This window comes from Gymnoscopelus microlampas (assembly GCF_963454915.1).
Source record: "Gymnoscopelus microlampas genome assembly, chromosome: 17".
Lineage (NCBI taxonomy): Eukaryota > Metazoa > Chordata > Actinopteri > Myctophiformes > Myctophidae > Gymnoscopelus > Gymnoscopelus microlampas.
In genome coordinates this window covers 21,096,358-21,114,297 of record NC_139954.1, presented here as the reverse complement: position 1 = coordinate 21,114,297, position 17,940 = coordinate 21,096,358, and the positions used below count along the sequence as shown (strand labels likewise).

The 17,940-nt window shown below is 41.4% G+C and overlaps 2 protein-coding genes across 3 annotated transcripts in view; one reads left to right on the top strand and one right to left on the bottom strand.

The window, feature by feature from the left end:
• The first annotated feature begins 3,695 nt into the window (after positions 1 to 3,695).
• On the top strand, positions 3,696 to 9,764 carry ecrg4a (ECRG4 augurin precursor a). Of its 2 annotated transcripts, none has more exons than XM_084085528.1 (4): positions 3,696 to 3,850; positions 7,538 to 7,585; positions 7,699 to 7,862; positions 8,975 to 9,764. In XM_084085528.1, exons 1-4 carry the CDS (start codon positions 3,781 to 3,783, stop codon positions 9,122 to 9,124), a joined length of 432 nt encoding a protein of 143 aa, XP_083941654.1. In that variant the 5' UTR covers positions 3,696 to 3,780; the 3' UTR covers positions 9,125 to 9,764. The 2 variants fall into 2 exon arrangements, with proteins under 2 accessions (XP_083941654.1, XP_083941653.1); XM_084085527.1 differs by having other exon boundaries at positions 7,693 to 7,862; positions 8,975 to 9,763.
• Positions 9,765 to 9,897: 133 nt separating this feature from the next.
• uxs1 (UDP-glucuronate decarboxylase 1) overlaps positions 9,898 to 17,940 on the bottom strand; it is a 49,979-nt gene continuing 41,936 nt past the window's right edge. The window contains exons 12-15 of the mRNA XM_084084344.1: positions 12,313 to 12,373; positions 11,863 to 11,920; positions 11,106 to 11,209; positions 9,898 to 10,827 (exon numbers count right to left, since the gene is read on the bottom strand). Of these exons, the coding sequence (XP_083940470.1) occupies positions 10,696 to 10,827; positions 11,106 to 11,209; positions 11,863 to 11,920; positions 12,313 to 12,373 (355 nt within the window). The 3' untranslated portion in view covers positions 9,898 to 10,695. The remainder of the gene's footprint in view (positions 10,828 to 11,105; positions 11,210 to 11,862; positions 11,921 to 12,312; positions 12,374 to 17,940) is intronic.

Genomic DNA, 17,940 nt, shown 5'->3' with positions numbered 1-17,940 from the left:
ACTATAGGGCACATAATAACATGTACTAAGGATTTATAGATACTTTAGGAATGTTTAACAAAGCATATGTTAAACATGAACAAGCTACCAATAGCTTGTATATATTATGTAACATCAGTTACAAATTATTTAATAATCATTTACAGATGTATTATACATGGCTTATTCATGAATAGTTACTAATACCTTTATAGATGATTTGTAACCGTAGTTATAAAGGTTTTAGTAATCATTTACGAATGTCAATAAACAGGTTGTTAATGATTTGTTAATAGTCTACAAACTGCTTATAAACGTTTATAAATGCTTTAGAATGGGTCGTTACAAATGATTTAATAATCTTTTACAGATGTATATAAATGGCTTATTCATGAATAGTTCACTACTTACTAATACTTTACAAATGATTTGTAACTGTAGTTATAAGTACTAACAAAATAAGAGCAATACACTTTAACACAGAATTGATGAATATAAAGACAAAGGCTAATTAACTAATTGTTTATGAGTGAGTTAGTCTGCAGAATCTGTAGTGGATGTGTGTAAAGCAGTGGTTTTCAAAGTGGGGTCCAGGGGACCCTCATGGTTTCTTGAGGGGGTTCTAAATGTCCCCTTATATTTCTGTAACTCCCGAGAGTGTACAAAATGTAACCAAATGGACCCCTAGTCCATTTGTACACTCAGAGATATGGGGCTCATTGAAATTAAAATGTCTTAGAAGTAAGGAGTTGGATGATGGATGCAAACCAAAAGACAAACAAGCCGAGGGGAGAATGAGAGACTCCAAAAGTAATGAAGACTGCTGTCACCACTATGCGAGTCAGGAGGGAGTGCAGGACAGAAAGAACAAGGCAGACTAGTTCAGATACAAGGAGTTTTATTTTTTTTATTATGACAAAAACCAGGGAACACAAGGAGCACGAGAAGGACTAGGAAGGCACTTGCAAGTTTCACTTGTAAAAGCACAAGAAGATGGCCTACATACACCGAATCAAGGAGACTAGATCAAACATTAAGATACTCACAGACAACTACATACAACAAACAGACTGGCAGTGAAGGGCAAACAGCAACACATTGGAGACACAGGTGCATATGTATGGACAATCAACACACGATTGGCTAGGGCTAAACAAGACACAGGTGAACAGCATTTGCAAATGACAGGGTGAGACAAGACAGGTAGCAGCAAACAGGAAACACTCAGACATCACTACAACACAAAAGGTGCACAAGTGTAAATTAAAACCTGAACTAAGAAGATATATTTCTAAAATATGTAAAGAACACAACTGTATTGTAAAACACCAAGTATAACTAAGAAACCAGGAACACAACAAGAAAACCCAACAGTTATTGTTAAAAAACAGATCTGTTGGAACATTTTTCTCTGCACCCAGATTTACTCTTTCATTGAGAGCAAACAGAGGGATGTTTAATGTCATCAAAATACAAATCCGTTATTGTCATATCTTATAGTCATTAAATAGAGTTGCATCTTCCATATCAGTGTGGCTCAGGAGATATACCAGGGATTCATAAGCTGAAGGTTTAGGCTTTGAAACGCCTTAATATGATTTTTCACTCTCAATCTAAAATCGAAGAGGTTGGTTAAGTATTGCATTCTTACGTGAGTTTTCCATGTTAGTGTGGCTCGAGGTATTCAGGGTTTTATAAATAAAAGGTTCAGGGATCAAACCTCATGAAGAACATTATCATCACTCTATCTATCTATCTCTTCAATGCCAGTGTGGCTCAAACGTTAAATCAGTGGTTTATAAACAGAAAGTTTAAGGGTCAAAACTCCAGAAGAAAATAAATTCACTCTCCATCTAAATTCTCAAAGGTGGGTGAAGTAATACATTCTCAATTGCATCTTCCATGCCAGCTAGCATGTGAGATAAATCAGTGATTTATAAACCGTTGGTTAAAGGAGAAAAAAGTTAGTAGACCCATGGGAGCCAGAACGCTCAGATGCTGAGTATCCTTTGTTAGGATTCAATCCCATGCCCTTGTTGTCTGAAGTCAAGAGCTCTTCCAACTGAGCTATTCAAGCACACTAATCTTTATATATGAAATTGCATCAACGTCATGGGTCATTACCCCAAATGAATTAAAGGCATGAACTGTCCCTTTAATGTTGTCATTTTATCAACTGGCCCCTGGCCATTTTGGTAATGTGGCCCACAGGTTCAGCTATTTGAGTATCCCTGACTTACAAGGTATCTTGCCTCTAGCTAGACCGCTGCGCCACCGGTACCGGCCAATCCTCACTGCTTTCCGGGCGGCTTTAGACTACTTCTTCTGATACTCAGTCTTTCAAGGAAGGTTTCGGGGTAAAGAGTGAACGGGTTAGAACCCACATTCTTTTGGCCTTCAATCGTTAGCACGGCACAGTGGCCCACTGGATTAAAAGCCTGCCTGAGAAACAGAAGGTTGTGAGTTCGATTCTTATCCCTGACATTGTGTGAAAATAAAGACATTTGGAATAAATATATATATTCTTTTAAAGTGTTAAATATAAATATTTTTCATCTTTTCACATTGAGGTCCACTGCCATATACATGTCAATTTGTTTTAGAACCACAGATTAGAGTAGAGCTGTATAGGTGAATGGTTAGTGTGACTGCCTGGTGAGCCAAAGGTTACAGGTTCAAAGTTCAACCACTGCAGCCGGCCTCAGTCCATCACTTCCCTTCAAGACCAAAGCAATGATTAGATCAGCAATCCAGACTATAGAGCTTTAACTGAAGGGGGGGGGGGGATTTAACCATAAACGATTATTTAAGGCCTTTCAAATAAACCATTATGCACAGAGCTGAGAAGTATACATCTGGATGGTGTCTTCATATACATTCACATTGAAGTAATCTTTAAAGATACGTTTTTTTTTTAGATAAGTTAAGTTAAAGCTACATACTGTAGAATATATTTCAAAGTAATATTTATTTTAGGAAGATCTAGGTTTGGGAGAGGTGGTGCAGCGCACTAGCGCCCTCTATTGACAGGCTGCCACTGGTTATAAACATCTATTATAAACATCTGTGTATGTGTAAAAGCTGTTTAGTGACCTGCGCCAATGTCCTTGGCAATGTTTAACACAGGCTGCCTCTGACCCCACACAGGCAGTTGGGAGCGAGCAGGTGGTGGGATGGTATTAGCATTTCCCAGCCAAGCTTATTTTTCTTTTCTCTGGCCAGATTGTTCATATAATAATGCTTGATTGTTCGGGCGAATAAGAAACAGTATTTAGCAATCTAATGCCAGTAGCCTTGTGGCTTACACATGTGGGAGCTTGAGTATTAATTCTAAACCTAACCAAAGTTAAAAAGCCAGATCGCATTTCCTAGACCTATTGGATCTCACAACTGCCACATTCAGTGACATAAAAATTAAATTATCTTAATTCTCTTTAGATTATCAATCAGGAGAAGGGTTGAACAACTGAGCCCACAAGTCCAGCCCACACAACAAATCAGGTTATCAGATTAAAAACTAACAACAACATATGGATGAACTGCATGTTAAAACCAGTATAGACAGCAAACCCAAATCTTCCATCACTGCTGCCTCTGAGATGGAAAACTACAAAAAGTACACATGAACATTCTCTTAGGAGGGAGAAAGGTTGTAGTCTGGGAGGTAGACGACATTCCATCGCCATGGGCCAGTTTCCACTTGCATCTGGCTTCCCGCCCCCTCTCTCCCTCTCAGTTCTACATCAGTGTTGTGTTGTTGCTTCTATTAGCGGGTCGGTACCAAAGGCTGAGCGGAACACGATGGCCACTCGGCAGCTCTATTTCAGGTTAATGGGGCTTTCTGTATTGCTGGCACTGTTGGCTCTCAGAGGTGAGACACAGCACTTTTATGTCTTGTATTTTGTTGTTGTTGTTGTTGCCGTTACTCTGTTTTACACTTTTCTGTGGTATCACTCATCTCAGACATCAGTAACAAACACTGCCATTTCTACACTGGGGTTTACATTTTAGGAATCACAATTTAGAATTCCAGATGTTACAAACAGGTTAGTGTAAAACTTATTTTTGTGCCCTGGCAGTGGCTCATTTCCTACAGCCTAGAGATACTTTGAATTAATAGATGAGAAATGAAACCCTGTGCTGTTATGAGAACCGAGTGAATACTATACTGTAGTGTTAGTACGGAGAAATAGACGGGTGACAGATTAAAGAAAACCCTGAATAAATGAGTGGAGAAACAAATGCTGATGCTTCCATACAGGTGGACTACATGATATAATTAAGAAATTAACATCATATTAGGCTCTGTGGCATGTATACAAATGATGAGCAGAGCATACTCAGTTCATCTTTCACCATTCACCATTTTGGATAAAGATAGCAAAGTAAAAAGATCTAAGTGACTATAAAAGAAGGTTTGTTATTGCGGCACAGTTGGCAGGAGCTTCAGGCACAAGGACTGCTCAATTGTGTTTCAATCGGCTTTGTGCATGACTTTAGTTCCCTTTTCCAGAAGGTGGCATTCCCGTTTCCTGTTCTTGGTATTTTCTCATAGCATCATTTGATTGTCTCAACAGCAGATTTGAACCGTGTGTTTCTGCTTCAAATCTGCTGAGCCAATCATAATGAACCTATGAGAAACTCACTTGGAACATGACGGGAATGCCACCTTCTGGAAAAGGGAACTACAGTCATGCACAGAGCCTGATCAATAGGAAAGACATTAGTAAGTAGGGTTGGAAATTGTGGTCAAAACATAATGTAAAAAATATGGACGAAGGGAGCCCCATTGGTTTTTACAGACCCGTTTTGAAGCCACTTTCTCGTGAGAATTCAAATCCGCCATCTTTGAACTTCCGGTCCCGAAAAGAAACCGGAAACGACTGCTATTGGCTGCAACCGCAGCGGGGATGGGTCTTCACTCGTTAGAAGCCCTAGAAGCATACCCTACTTTATAAAATGAATGGGACCATAATTTACTAAACGCTTATCATGATGATTTAAAAAATACTTTAAACTAGCGATTGAAAACATAGTGATTATGAAAATGTTTACTAAGGTATTAAAATCAAAAGTGTAAAATCAAAAGCCAAAACCTCATTCACTTGTATTGAGAGTAAATTTTTGTGAGTAAATCTTGTGGAGCCTGCAGGAGGTGATATAGCGACATTTGCTGGGCCATTAATGGGAACTGCATGCTGATAATGACTTCCTATTTAGCCTAAAATCCAGCGGAGCTTCCATGATGCCATCTGGGCCAAAAGCACAGATTCAGTGACTTGATACTTGCACATTATATAGTGCAAGTATCAAGTCACTGAATCTTATTACAGTATCTAATGAAAAACAGAAGAGCACCTCACCTCTCAGGTAACTGAGAATGTCAGTGCAGGACATTATCAGACTGTGTCAGCAAGAACTGTCCGTTGATGACTACATAGAGCGGATGTTATGGAAAGGGTTTCAGTGCAGAGATGTGGAGAAAAGTGATATGGTCAGACGAGTCATCCTTTGCCATATTCTCCACAAGTGCATGTTGTACTCCAAGAGACAGATAAAAGTCTGAATGCTTGACTCCTACGGTGAGGTGGTTCGGTTGTTCTGTTATGTTGTGGGGGACATTTACCTAACATACAATAGTTAGTGTCCACTTGTTCACTAGAGGGAATGTTCACTGTAAGTCAATACAAAGTTATTCTTGGTGGTCCACTTTACCCCTGTGAAGAAACATCTAGCCTGATGGGAGTGGTCTCTTCCAGGATGACCATACCCCCATCCGCAGGGCACAGGGGGTCATAACATTATTTAATGGGTATGAGAATTATGTAAATCTATTGCTATAGCCTTCAAAGTCACCATACTGTATATCAACACAATTGAACACCTATATGGGCGATTTAGAACTCTTCACCAACATCATCAAAACACCAAATGAGGGAATATCTTTTGTTAGAAGGGTGTTCCATCCCTCCACAAGAGTTCCAGAGACTTGTACAATCTATGCCAAGGCACACTGAAGCTGTTTTGGCAGCTTGTGGTGGCCAAATACCTTACTAAGACACTTTGTTGTTTTTTTTCCTGTAATTACTCACCCGTCTGTGGGTTGGCTCTTGGCTAGGCAGCTGCAGGTAATGCAGTAACAGTTCTCTGACTTCCCCACACGCACGCACGCACACACACACACACACACACACACACACACACACACACACACACACACACACACACACACACACACACACACGTAGTAAAGTTGTTTGACAAGACAAGGTAACGTGTGGACAGAAAATTGGGAAGGTACAAATCTGCAAAGTGTGACTTTAGTCAGATGTAAATGTAATTTCATATGCAGCTGAGATAGGCCTACTTGATTAAAAAAGAAAGAGGTAAAAGTTCTGTTTTTGTTGTTGCACTGTTCTTCATTTACTGGGAGAGAAACAGAGAAAACATCCTGCAAACAATTTCCTCTAAATACCTCCATGTGTAACATTAAAACATAATTGCACTCTCTGTGTGAGTGTGTGTGTGTATCCTCCGGGGTATCTTCTCTTAGTATTAGAATCCGCAAGGCATCCAGTGTTCACGGCACACCAGTTAGTGCAATGATCTCCAAACCTTGCACAAAAGCAAGTCATGTGTTGGGACATTCAATAGGCATGCTTTCAACTATCATAATGTATTTTTATTACTTGGATTAAAAGTCAGATCGTTCCTCTGCCTGCTGCCATTCTGCCATCTACAGGCAGCTACAGAGAGCACATTCACATCAACAGAGCTGCACTGCACTGGAAACTGCGCAGTTTCAGATTTCACATCTTAGGATGGGGCCAAATGCCCAGTTTTATGAAGCCATGTACAGGATAAATGGATGAAAGGCATTCAGGCACAATCAATACCCACAAACTCATCAATAATAAAATTATATTTTTTACATTTTGGTAACATCAAGCAAATTGTACATTTTACACATCTGCTGGCTTTTAGATGTCAACAGATTTGCCTATTCATTTGTCAGTGTGGTCAGTTACTATAGAAAATGAAGTAATGCCCCTCGTCATACTGGTAGCAAAGTGAGAATTGACTGATGACACAAACCCAATGTTTAGTTTGGATGAACACCAAGAAGATAGTGTGCATGCTGTGTCTGTGGGTATGATTGTGCACTTGACTTCCACCCAATGAAACTCAAAATCATGACACAATTTCACATGCATGGAATAAGGACATTTGGTAATCTACCCTCAAATTTGGGTAAAATGATCTAACAATTAGCACACAAAAAACCCCTACATGCTAGTCTTTAGTCAAGACCAAAAGGAGAGAATATAGAGCCATTTAGAATTTCTACATCCTCTACGAGTAGAAATTGTTTTGTAAACTGTATGTAGGCTCACATTTTGTCAAACACTGAAACTATACAATGACACTAAATTATACTGTATAATTATGTGCATTTGTGTAGATGCAGATGAACTGTGTTTACGCAGATGAACCTGGTCTTATGTAATTTGTCTCAACGAAACATGACAGTCTGTCCTCATTAACTCTCTATTGACAGACGTTTCCAGTGAAAGCAGCCTGCTCAAGATCTTGAGGAAGAGAGATGGTAACACTCATACTGTACATATATACTTCTTGAATTCACAGGCTTAGTGCAATGTTGTAAATCCTTTTGCACACATTTCATGTGCTTTTGTCCGCTTTGTCCTAAAGTGGCAGATGCTGGGAATGCTCCTTCAAAGTCTGCTGTAGCGGTCACTCCCTCCAAGGCTAAAGAGTTTCTGGCAAAGCTGAGCAGAAGCAAAAGGAACGTTTGGGATCGCAGCAGACCAGATGTACAACAGTGGATTAGGCAGTTTATGTACATGGGCTTTGATGAGCAGGTGAGTAAACAGTATGGTCTGGGGGTAATATACAGTATACTCTGTGAAGGTCTGTCGTAAGGCGCTGGAGTGGCTCAAGAATCAAGAGGGTTTATTTGTCACAATTATACAGGTGCAATCAGCGAAATGTTAGTGTGGCAAGATCTGCAATACTGTGCTAACAGCAACACAACAAGAACAATAATATTGGATGTGATAAGAAAAGTTTTTATTTATATAATGCAATGAAAAGGAATACTAATAAGGCTCTGGAGGTAGAGTGGTCACCTGGTTTCTGTCTCCTGAGTTTGTGTCAAAGCATCCTTGGGCAAGACCATGAACCAATAATTGCTCCCCAGGTACTGTTCAGTAGCTGCCCTGCTCCTAATAGTTAGGATGGGATACATGCAGAGGATATGTGCAAATGTATTGACCAATGAAACATTTGTTTTTCATCCCTGCAGTCTATACAAACACAAATGTTCCTTTAGGTTTTGCACCCTTGCAACACAATTAGAACAAAAATGTTAGATTAAGCAGTGAGGCTCTTACCACAAGAGTCGGTGTACATGGTAAACCAAACTGTTCTACTGTGTCAATACGTTGCCTTGAAAGTTCAGTTGCATATTTTGAGTGGTTTCTCCTCTGTAATTTATCAATTGATGCAACTGTCAAAATGGACTAGCTTTTTTTTTTATCTGATCATAAAAACAATTAAAAACAAATGTATTAGGAAAAACACAGAAAAGGCCTTGGAACCAAAACCAAAGCGTACAGTCTTTCGGTCTTTGGACATATCAGTGGTTCAAAACAGCAGAGCTGAGGAATTCACAAGGGACAGCAGGAAATGGAGGGAACAGGCAGGGCGACAAGAGAAGAGAAAGAGGGACTGAGTGAGTAATGGAAGAGTGTGTCCCACACTCAACAGCACTTGTGGCTTCAGCCAGCAGGATTTAATCAAAGGCCCCCATGGATCTGGAGTGTGACACCATTTGCCATTGCCTCCCTGCTGAAATTGACAGCTATGGCCTTTAAATGATGTTGGCCTTTCATGCTTGTCTTTCCTTTGAGGGTTGAGTTTACTAATGAGGTCATGTGTTTGTGCCCCCCCCCCCCCCCCCCACCATTATCAGAGGCTGGAGACTGACCTGGCCTACTGGATGGATCATGCACGCGCCAATGACCAAGGCCGTCAGCACCACTATGATGAGAACTCCCCCATCGCTCCACGAGATGTCAGCTCCTACAGACACGGAGCTGATGTTAACTATGACTACTACTAACTTCAATCCCTCAGTCACACACACACACAGATTGTCCCTGCTGCGAGGTCTGAAAGATGCGTTATGACACTGCCTCTTCTCAGTCTTAAGGTCTTTTCACACAGGGAGCTACATTACATCTGCATACTCGCTTGGATCTGCAGAGTCGCACTGCACTCCTGTGTGTTTCTGTGCGTCGTGTAGAAAAAAAATCCAACTCATTTCAACTCTGGCAGTGGGTGGGTGTGTGCATGAGGTGAGCAAAATTTCTAGTTTCACCGGGTTACGCCCGCTGGTTGCTCCATCAGTGAGATTGATTGAATACTTTAACAGTTTGCAGAAAGGGATAACCCACGCCTCCCGACCTGCCTGCTCACCTCTCATTGTAAAATGAATTTACTAGGCGCCTCAATTGCTCTCCCGTGTGAAAAAAAAGGTTTCCCTGTTACTTACTGAGTGAGCAGTACCATTGTTAGTCAGTGACATTTATATATCTCTACTGTAGCATGCATCATTCCGTTCTGTCCAACCAACACGCACATGTACATCAAAGAGAACAAATTAAAATGCCAATGTTTTGCCCTACAACACCTTTGTCTCTCCACTCTATTACTAACTCTAAATCAGTGCCTGCGTGTGTACAGTATGTAACGCTGTTAAATTCCTGTGTTTGCTGAGTGTTCCAACAAAGGATTCTTGTAAATAAAGACTTAGGTCTCATTGCACTGCACCTCACGAACAGATTAACTTAACAATGACAACTGGGATTCAAAATGTCAAGCCTGGGCACACACACACACACACACACGAAAAACATAACACTGGAGAAAGCAAAAAGAAAAAAAAAATATATATATTGGAAATGTTTTATTAAAATAGCATTTTCACCTGAAACTGATTATAAGATTCACCGTTTTGACATTTTATCTTTCACAGAGGAGCATGGGATTGGTGATTTCTTCAAACAAATGCAATGATCCAGTTAACAGTCTTCCTCTGCAGGTGCTTGAGGTGTCACAGCGTTGTCCAATCCTGCAGCATGCTGCAAGACACTAGTGTTTGATGCACCTCAAAGACAGAGAGAGAAGGTACAACGTTCCCTCTGGCAAAAAACGGTCTTCTGTAGTCGCGGTTAGGTAGTCCCTCAGAGACACAACAGCGTGAAATCATTAAAACAACCAAATGAAACAAAACACTGGCACACACTGCGAGCGTAAACACTTTTCCCAACGCGACATTTTAAATAGCAAAAGCGTAAATTCACAAAAGAATACCCAAACGTGGGTACCCTGGTGTTTCTCGTATTTTAGTTCCGGGACTCTGAGGGCCACGGTGCGTCCGTGTGGCTTTTAAGTCCCTGGGAGGGAAGCCCTTATTCTGTGGCTCCCTGTGAAGAAAAAAAAAAACACCAGCAAAACAGCGAAGCCAATGAGCAGGCGCTGTCTCAGGGACTCAAGACATTATCTCGGCGTCTTGAAATACACAGATTTCTCAGAGTGCACTTCTTTTATTCCGCAGAATTGCCCTTCAAGAGTCAAGAGTCCTACATTCCTTCACTGCTGCAGGAGTCTTTAATGGTGGCAAAGCTGACCTCAGTTATGTCTGGGTCGTCCTTTCTTCATACGGGCCGCTTTGGGTTTGGGGATGTACTGATTGTTGGCCTGGTGCTCCAGCTCTCTACTGAAATACTGAATAGTTTTATTCAAGCCCTCCTCCAGGGGCACCTGTTAACACAACAGAACACAAAGATAAATTACACAGCCACACTGATTTCACATCTTCTGTGAAGCTACAGGTATACTGTTACACCAAGATTAATTATGAAAGACAACTCACAACCGGCTTCTTATTGGTGAGACAGTGATCAGTGCACAAAACTTCAGTAGGCTCAGCTTACTCTATAGCATGTCTAAATCTATTCAACATACAGTACAGAGCTACCATAATATCAACATAAATAATGTTCTATCAAGTCCAAACATTGTCATTATTGTGCACATACCACAGGTTCCCAACCCAGTAGCATCTTGGCTTTACGTATGTCAGGTCGTCGCCTTTGTGGGTCGTCTTGGGCCTCTGGAAGGAACTGGATCTGACTTTGGCTTACTGTGTGTGTGCACGTGCGTGCATATGTTGCATGCAGGCACAAAATAAATAGAAGGAAGAGAGAGCCATTGTTAACACTAATTAGACTCATACCTCTTAGATCAACACTTTTGATAGCATTGAGTAACAACACACACACACACACACACACACACACCATGCTGCACTTCACAAAGATACAGCTAATGGTCAGATGACATAAACTGAGTAGCTGAAGGAGAGAGTTCAATGAGATAGATAAGATAGAAAACGTATGTGAGCATAGGACAGTGGTTCTCAAAGTGACCTGCAGGGGTCTTTGAGGGGGTTCCAGGAGGTCCCCACCAATTTATTTTTATTTAATTAATCCTATTTTATACTTGCAACACATTGTGGACTTTTGAAAGAATCTGAAAAACTGAACCCTTTTGAATAGTTTTTAACAACACAAATCTTCTCTTATGGGGGTCCCTGGCACAAAATCTTTTAAGATGGGGGTCGGTGGCCAAATACATATGAATTTGACATGAAAATGTTTGAGAACCAAAGGCATAGGGGGCAAAAAGATATGGGCGGATGGACATTAATCGATAAAGAAGTGGCAGGAATATAAGCAAAGCCAGGAATGATTGGAGCGTGGGGGGTTGGAGAGGAAAGAAGCTCTTGACCCTTACCGACAAGACTTTTGATGAGTTGGGCAAACTCCAATATGGTGTGTTCTTCTGGATTCCCCTGTGAATAGAATTTCATGAGCCTGGATCCGATCAATAGCAAACAGGTACAGGTGACGCATACTGGACTGCCCAGGATTAACCAGTACAGAATTAGACAGTCCGAAGCAGTGGTTCTTAAATTTGGGTCCGGGGACCTCCAGGGGTCCTTTAGGGGGTTACCGGGGGTCCCCAGCTAAATTGTTGATAGTTAATACAAAACAAATGGACCCTTACAGGTCTGTAACTCCGAGGGTGAACAAATGGAACCAAATGGTAAGCGTTTGGTTCCATTTGTACACTCTTGGAGTTATGGGGTGGTGTGGCCTAATGAATTCCAAACTGGGGGTCCTTGAAATTAAGAAGTTTAAGAATCACTGGCATTGAGGACCACATGCAGAAGAATGTGCTCACCAGGTTGACAGGGCTGCTGATGTTACTGTTCATCAACAACACCAGGCCGTTCACCAGATCACTGCAGCGGAACAGAGGAGAAAAAAAGAGGGACATTGTGTGATGTTGATTCATTTTCCCTTCTCTGTTTGTAGCTTAATGTAGGTACAGTATGTGTTCGACATGCAGAGAGAAGCCGGGAAGGATCAGAGGACTTATTAATCATTTAAAGCCCAAGAGCTCTATACTGGTTCCACTCCCCATCTAGACCAAATCTCTTGCCCGAAAATAGCCAAGGACCACAACGCATGGGCTATTTTACACTTTGTCACATGACTGACTGAAAAGCGACTATCAGTTTTTCAAAATCTGTTCTCGTTCTATCGAGCGATGTCATGCTGTATGGTTGTATAAATGAACCAGCCTTAGACACCTTTTACCATCTGCATTTGTGCACGTGTATAACATACAGTATGAACACTATGCTAATAGCAACCTTTTCAGCCGGTATACAGTGGCTGCTGTGACCCAGTCTCAATGCTGTTTTGTCACACTGTGGGAAACGAGTGGAACGTAACAACAACATCCTCTTCAGCAGGGAATAAAGAATTCCCCTGGGCTGTATGAGAGACTAGTGATTTCAGGAAGAGACAATTGTTGCCGTGAGGCACTCCAGAGCATCATTCCCCTTTCAGAAGCCCTCTGACCCGTTATCCCTTTCAGAAGCCCTCTGACCCATTATGTCAGTCTTAACAATAAAAACCAACAACGCTTGGGTCTGTCTAATGTTTGCAAACACGTGTACTTATCTACCTACTGTACACACATTAGCATGCATGCTGAGCCAATGAGACCATTGCTGCAACTTGGCCTTACCATTTAGCAGGACAGGTTGAGAAAGGAAAAAGCAGCAGTAGGATTATTACTTAAATCACATTCTCAACACAGCACGTCACTCATCCAGTATTATCACTAACATTTGGTGGAGAAATATCCCCACCTCAAACGTGGCCTGGCCGACTACATTTGTGCACACTTTATTACTGTATATAATGTATTTGATTGAAGGCACTGCAAATGCACTGGCCTCTTCAAAATACATGCATAATGTATGTCCATGTCTTAAAAACGTCATGTTGAAATACATCAGCATGTACTATTTCTGTCATTAACCTACTGTAAAGGCAAGGCACAAACTGCTGACACCTGTTTCTAAATGTTTAAAGAGAAAAGTTAAAACAGTTGCTGTTTATCAAAAATATGTGTATCTGTATATTGTGTATATGTGTTAAAGCATTGAAATATCCACAACTGATTTCAAATTGTCAACAGTGTCTGCTCAGCGCTCAAAGCTTGGAAAAGACATACAGTAAAATATACTGTAGGTCCACTAAATGTACACACATTCTGCACAAATGGTGATAAATGGTGCATTTATATAGCGCCTGTATCCAAGGCGCTTTACAATGATTGTGCATTACATTCACCCATTCACACACACATTCATACATCGATGGCGGAGGAAACCATGCAAGGCACCAACCTGCTCATCGGGTGCAATTAGGGGTTCAGCGTCTTGCTCAAGCACACTTCAACACAAACTCTGCGGGAGCTCACCTTTACCGAGGTAAAAAGATGATGCTGGAAATAATACAGCAGGGCATACTGGAAGTGAAACGCTGCTATCTGATTATGGCCAGAGCTTATTGATTACTGAGGGGAAATTCGTCTTTTGGATTAATATATCACTGTCCTACGTCGGAATGGGGAATGGATCTGTTCTGGATACAGCTAGATTTCATCCATCCTTCCTCGTCAGATAGTAAGACATGCGTTTATGTACTGTGGTCAATAATATTATAAATGAATAGCGTGACAAAGGAGTTGGCATGATTAAAGTCCAATAGGCGAAACTGTGGCCAGGGCTACGGCGACGGCGAGGGATCTAATAACTCTAAACTGGGGCAAGGGCTCTAAACTGAAACATTTAAAGAATTGCATCATGTCTATAATATGCATACAAGCATAGCTCGTTTAGGCTATACATATTTTCTTTTTATATGTGTTGACAAATTGGGCACATACATATTTTATTTATAATGACATATGCAAGTTTTTTTCCCCCTTGTATTTCAATGACTCAACATGAAAAAATTTGAATCAACTAAATTGATTAGTCTGACTAACACTTAACCCTGTGTTATACTTTGTATAACTGGTGGTGTACAAAAAGAGCGATTTTGCAGAAAGATTATGCTAACTCTAAGAGGAAGCCATGTTACCTAATGCCTTCCAACATTTCCAAACACGCATCTGAATCTGTGCTGTGGCTCGATCAAATTGTACAGGAAAAAAAGAAGAGAAACGCTCATTAAGTACACCTTACAACGTAATCTGATCATGCAAACATTTCATGAATCAAATTAAATCTGCCATGAAGTGGTCACATCCACTTTCTCTCCTCTCTCTCTTATGGTTCACAATGTCATCAGGTAAGCACTGCCAGAGTAAACCCCAAAGACAAATAAATAAATAATGAAGCTGGCTATGGCCTAAATGTTAATCTGGCCCATAATGCCCTATAGGCTGCTTGGGCTGGGTGAGCCTAATCTGGGTTCACGGGGTGCTGGGATCCAGATCAAGTCTTTTCTAAGCTTCTTACCCTTCTCTGTGGCTCCGGGGGGGTCAGAGAGCTGGGGCCAGCCTGCCTGGGTTCAGCGCTCCAAATTCAGCGATGCCACAATACAGCAGGGAGCCATTTAGCTGAGCCTACAGCTACTAAGTCACAAGATCAGTGGACACTGAGGGCCAGTCCGATAGGTTGGGCTGTTTATATTGAATAAGCCATATTAGAGTAGTGTGTGTGTGTGTGTGTGTGTGTGTGTGTGTGTGTGTGTGTGTGTGTGTGTGTGTGTGTGTGCAGCACATTAATGCACATACACACAAATGCTTTTTGAAACCCCTGAGCAATTTTTATTGAGTTGTTTGAATAGACAATTTGGGAGAGAGAGAAAACGAAAAAGACATCCAATACAATGCAATCTGATTGGCTATTGCCGTGTAAGTGCATGTGTGCCAGTGAACATAGTTTGAATGCGGGTTTAAAGTTTCTAGATACAGACAAATATGCCCATAATTTACCCCCCCGCCAGCTGCGTAGATCTTACAGCCGCACAGATGCAGCTCACTGTTGTGAGCACAGAGGGTGCCGATGCCACAGCAGCTCGACATAACAAAGGGGCTTTGAAAGGAACGCAGTGGAGGCGAACTCTGTTTTCCAGTGATAAAACCACAGCCAGCACTCACTGAAAGACCTCTACCTCTGTCTATGGTTGATACAATAAGTTAATGGTGGGGTTGGGGGACATGGGGTGTTTGTTCCTGACAGCAATTCTCCAAACCTAAAAGAAAAAAAAAAGACTTGGAAAAGGAAAACAGGCAAACCGGAGCCAGAATGGACAGCCTGTGATGCCGATTTATGTCAACATGACATCTTATGCTCATTTGCATGAACAAGTTGCCATGTTGTACTTTGTACCTGTTGTCAGGCGGGGTGTAATGTAAAGCAGCTCACCTAAATACAAACACTGACAGGGAGGACGGTTAAATAAGATGGTTTGACAGGAGAGTGGTGACAATACATAGTGAGAGTGGACTCAACCACGATTGGCGTATTGGTTTGGACAGGTCCCCAGAAGACCACCACACCATGGCCTTTTATCTCAAATCAATGCACTGATTCACCTTGACCAATTCACAGACAATTCCCCCAACATGGCAACCATCCATCCACCTCAAGGGCCCTATCAGAAATCAGCTATCCAGCCATCCACTCTTTCATCTTCCTTTCCGTTGCCTCATGAGAGAAGTCTAATTTAACATCATACAGTACAGCACAACACGGCATAAATTAGGCTTTAAAAACCACAGGGAGATAAACAAAACTTTGAGATTGAGGATTTACTTACAAAGATTTTCCTTGTACTTGATGACATTACTATACAAAAGAAAAAAGAAAATGTAATCGAAAGAAAAATAAATATCCAGAATTGTATAAGCTTGAAAGAGCTCCATAAGGTTTGTGCTAAACTGATAGTAGCTAAATACTGGTGCAATTAGGGGAAAAGTCCCAGTGCTTATGATCTTGCTCTATCAAAGCTTGATCTCAAAGAGATCAAAGTTGAATTATTCTGGGCCATGGGGCAAAACAACTATTGTAAATATATCCTGGTTAGAGGGAACGGAGATTAGACATAGGATAAAACATGGTGATACAAAAGAAATGAGTGAGAACGAGAAGTTCTGTTTTCACTCCATTGTCAAAGCAATCAATTGTGAATCAAAAGGTGGAAAATACTCCCCTGCGAGGGGCTGAAAGTAAGTACGTAGATCCAACAATATCAGGTGAGGTCAAGCTGTACCTTGGTACCCAATCACGTCTTTATCCTGCTAAATTGTATTGAGATTTCTCACTGGGTCTGGGAGTTCATGCTAGCAGGTTACAAGGCTACTAAGAGAATATAAAAGCCTTTGCTTCTGGAGAACTAGTGAAAATTACTTTCAGGAAGCAAACTGCAAGGCACACGGTGGCGCAGTCCGTAGCGCTGTCGCTTCACAGCTAGAAGTCCCGCCAGGGACGCTGTGGGCGCTGGGGACGCTGTGGGCGCTGGGGGCACCCATACCCTAGGTGGGGATGGCGAAAGGACCTACTCTGTGTGGAGTTTGCATGTTCTCCCCGTGTCTCCTAGGGTAGTTAGGTAGGCCTCCCTAGGTTGGTGGGGGGAGTGTAGTGCCCAGGATCACTTAGCAAATTGGCACCGGGTGAAAAAAGGGTTACAAAATCGAGGGATAAAAATTATAAATAAAATAAAAAAGGAAGCAAACTGATACATCAGAAAACTGAAGTCATGATGTCACAGAAAATTGTACAGGATATGTGATGTGCGCTGCAGAGTGGAGAGTGCGACAAGTTGTGAGCTTGTAGATCGGCTATTTTTTGAGAAGGGATTTGGTGAAGACGGAAAAAAAACGTCTAAGTAGAGTTGTAACTTAGGTCTGTTTTAACGATAATATAGGGTTTAAGTGGTTAAAGTCTGGCAGAGAGGTGAAGGTGACTAGCCTGGTAAACCATCCACGGTCGTGTGAATTCTCTTCCACTTTTTGGTTTCGGCAAACTGCCCACCCAGCGTTGTGGCCAGACCGGTCTGCAGAAGACACATGATAATGTGAATTCACGTGACCGGGATGGTTTACCAGGCTCGAAGGTGACTGGAGACTTCCAAAAGATGTTGTGAGAATTTTGCGGACTCAAAAATACAGGAAATCATCAAGTGAGATCAGTCAAGTCATTTTAAGTCAAGTTCAAGTTTGAGGCTGGCTTTCTGTTGTTTATGTGGCACTGATTGAAATTATAAAGGACTCCATTTGAAATGTTTGCTTTGACAAGATGGGAAGAAGGGGAGCTTCAAATAAGGAGAGCAGCTTGTGCCTGTGTGACAGAGCAGCTTGACTAATTTACTAAATGCATTGTATGTTATGCTGTATTGTATAACTTGTAGATTCTCAGTCCCACAGAAGGTGCACATTCTGCTGTGACATGAAATCTAATATGCTTGTGTTTATCTGTTTGTCAGATGCTGTAAAGGGGAG

Coding starts and splice junctions, on each gene's coding strand:
- ecrg4a (XM_084085527.1), top strand. CDS start 3,781: ATGGCCACTCGGCAGCTCTATTTCAGGTTAATGGGGCTTTCTGTATTG. Junction 3,851..7,537: donor GGCACTGTTGGCTCTCAGAG/GTGAGACACAGC, acceptor CTCTATTGACAG/ACGTTTCCAGTGAAAGCAGC. Junction 7,863..8,974: donor ACATGGGCTTTGATGAGCAG/GTGAGTAAACAG, acceptor CACCATTATCAG/AGGCTGGAGACTGACCTGGC.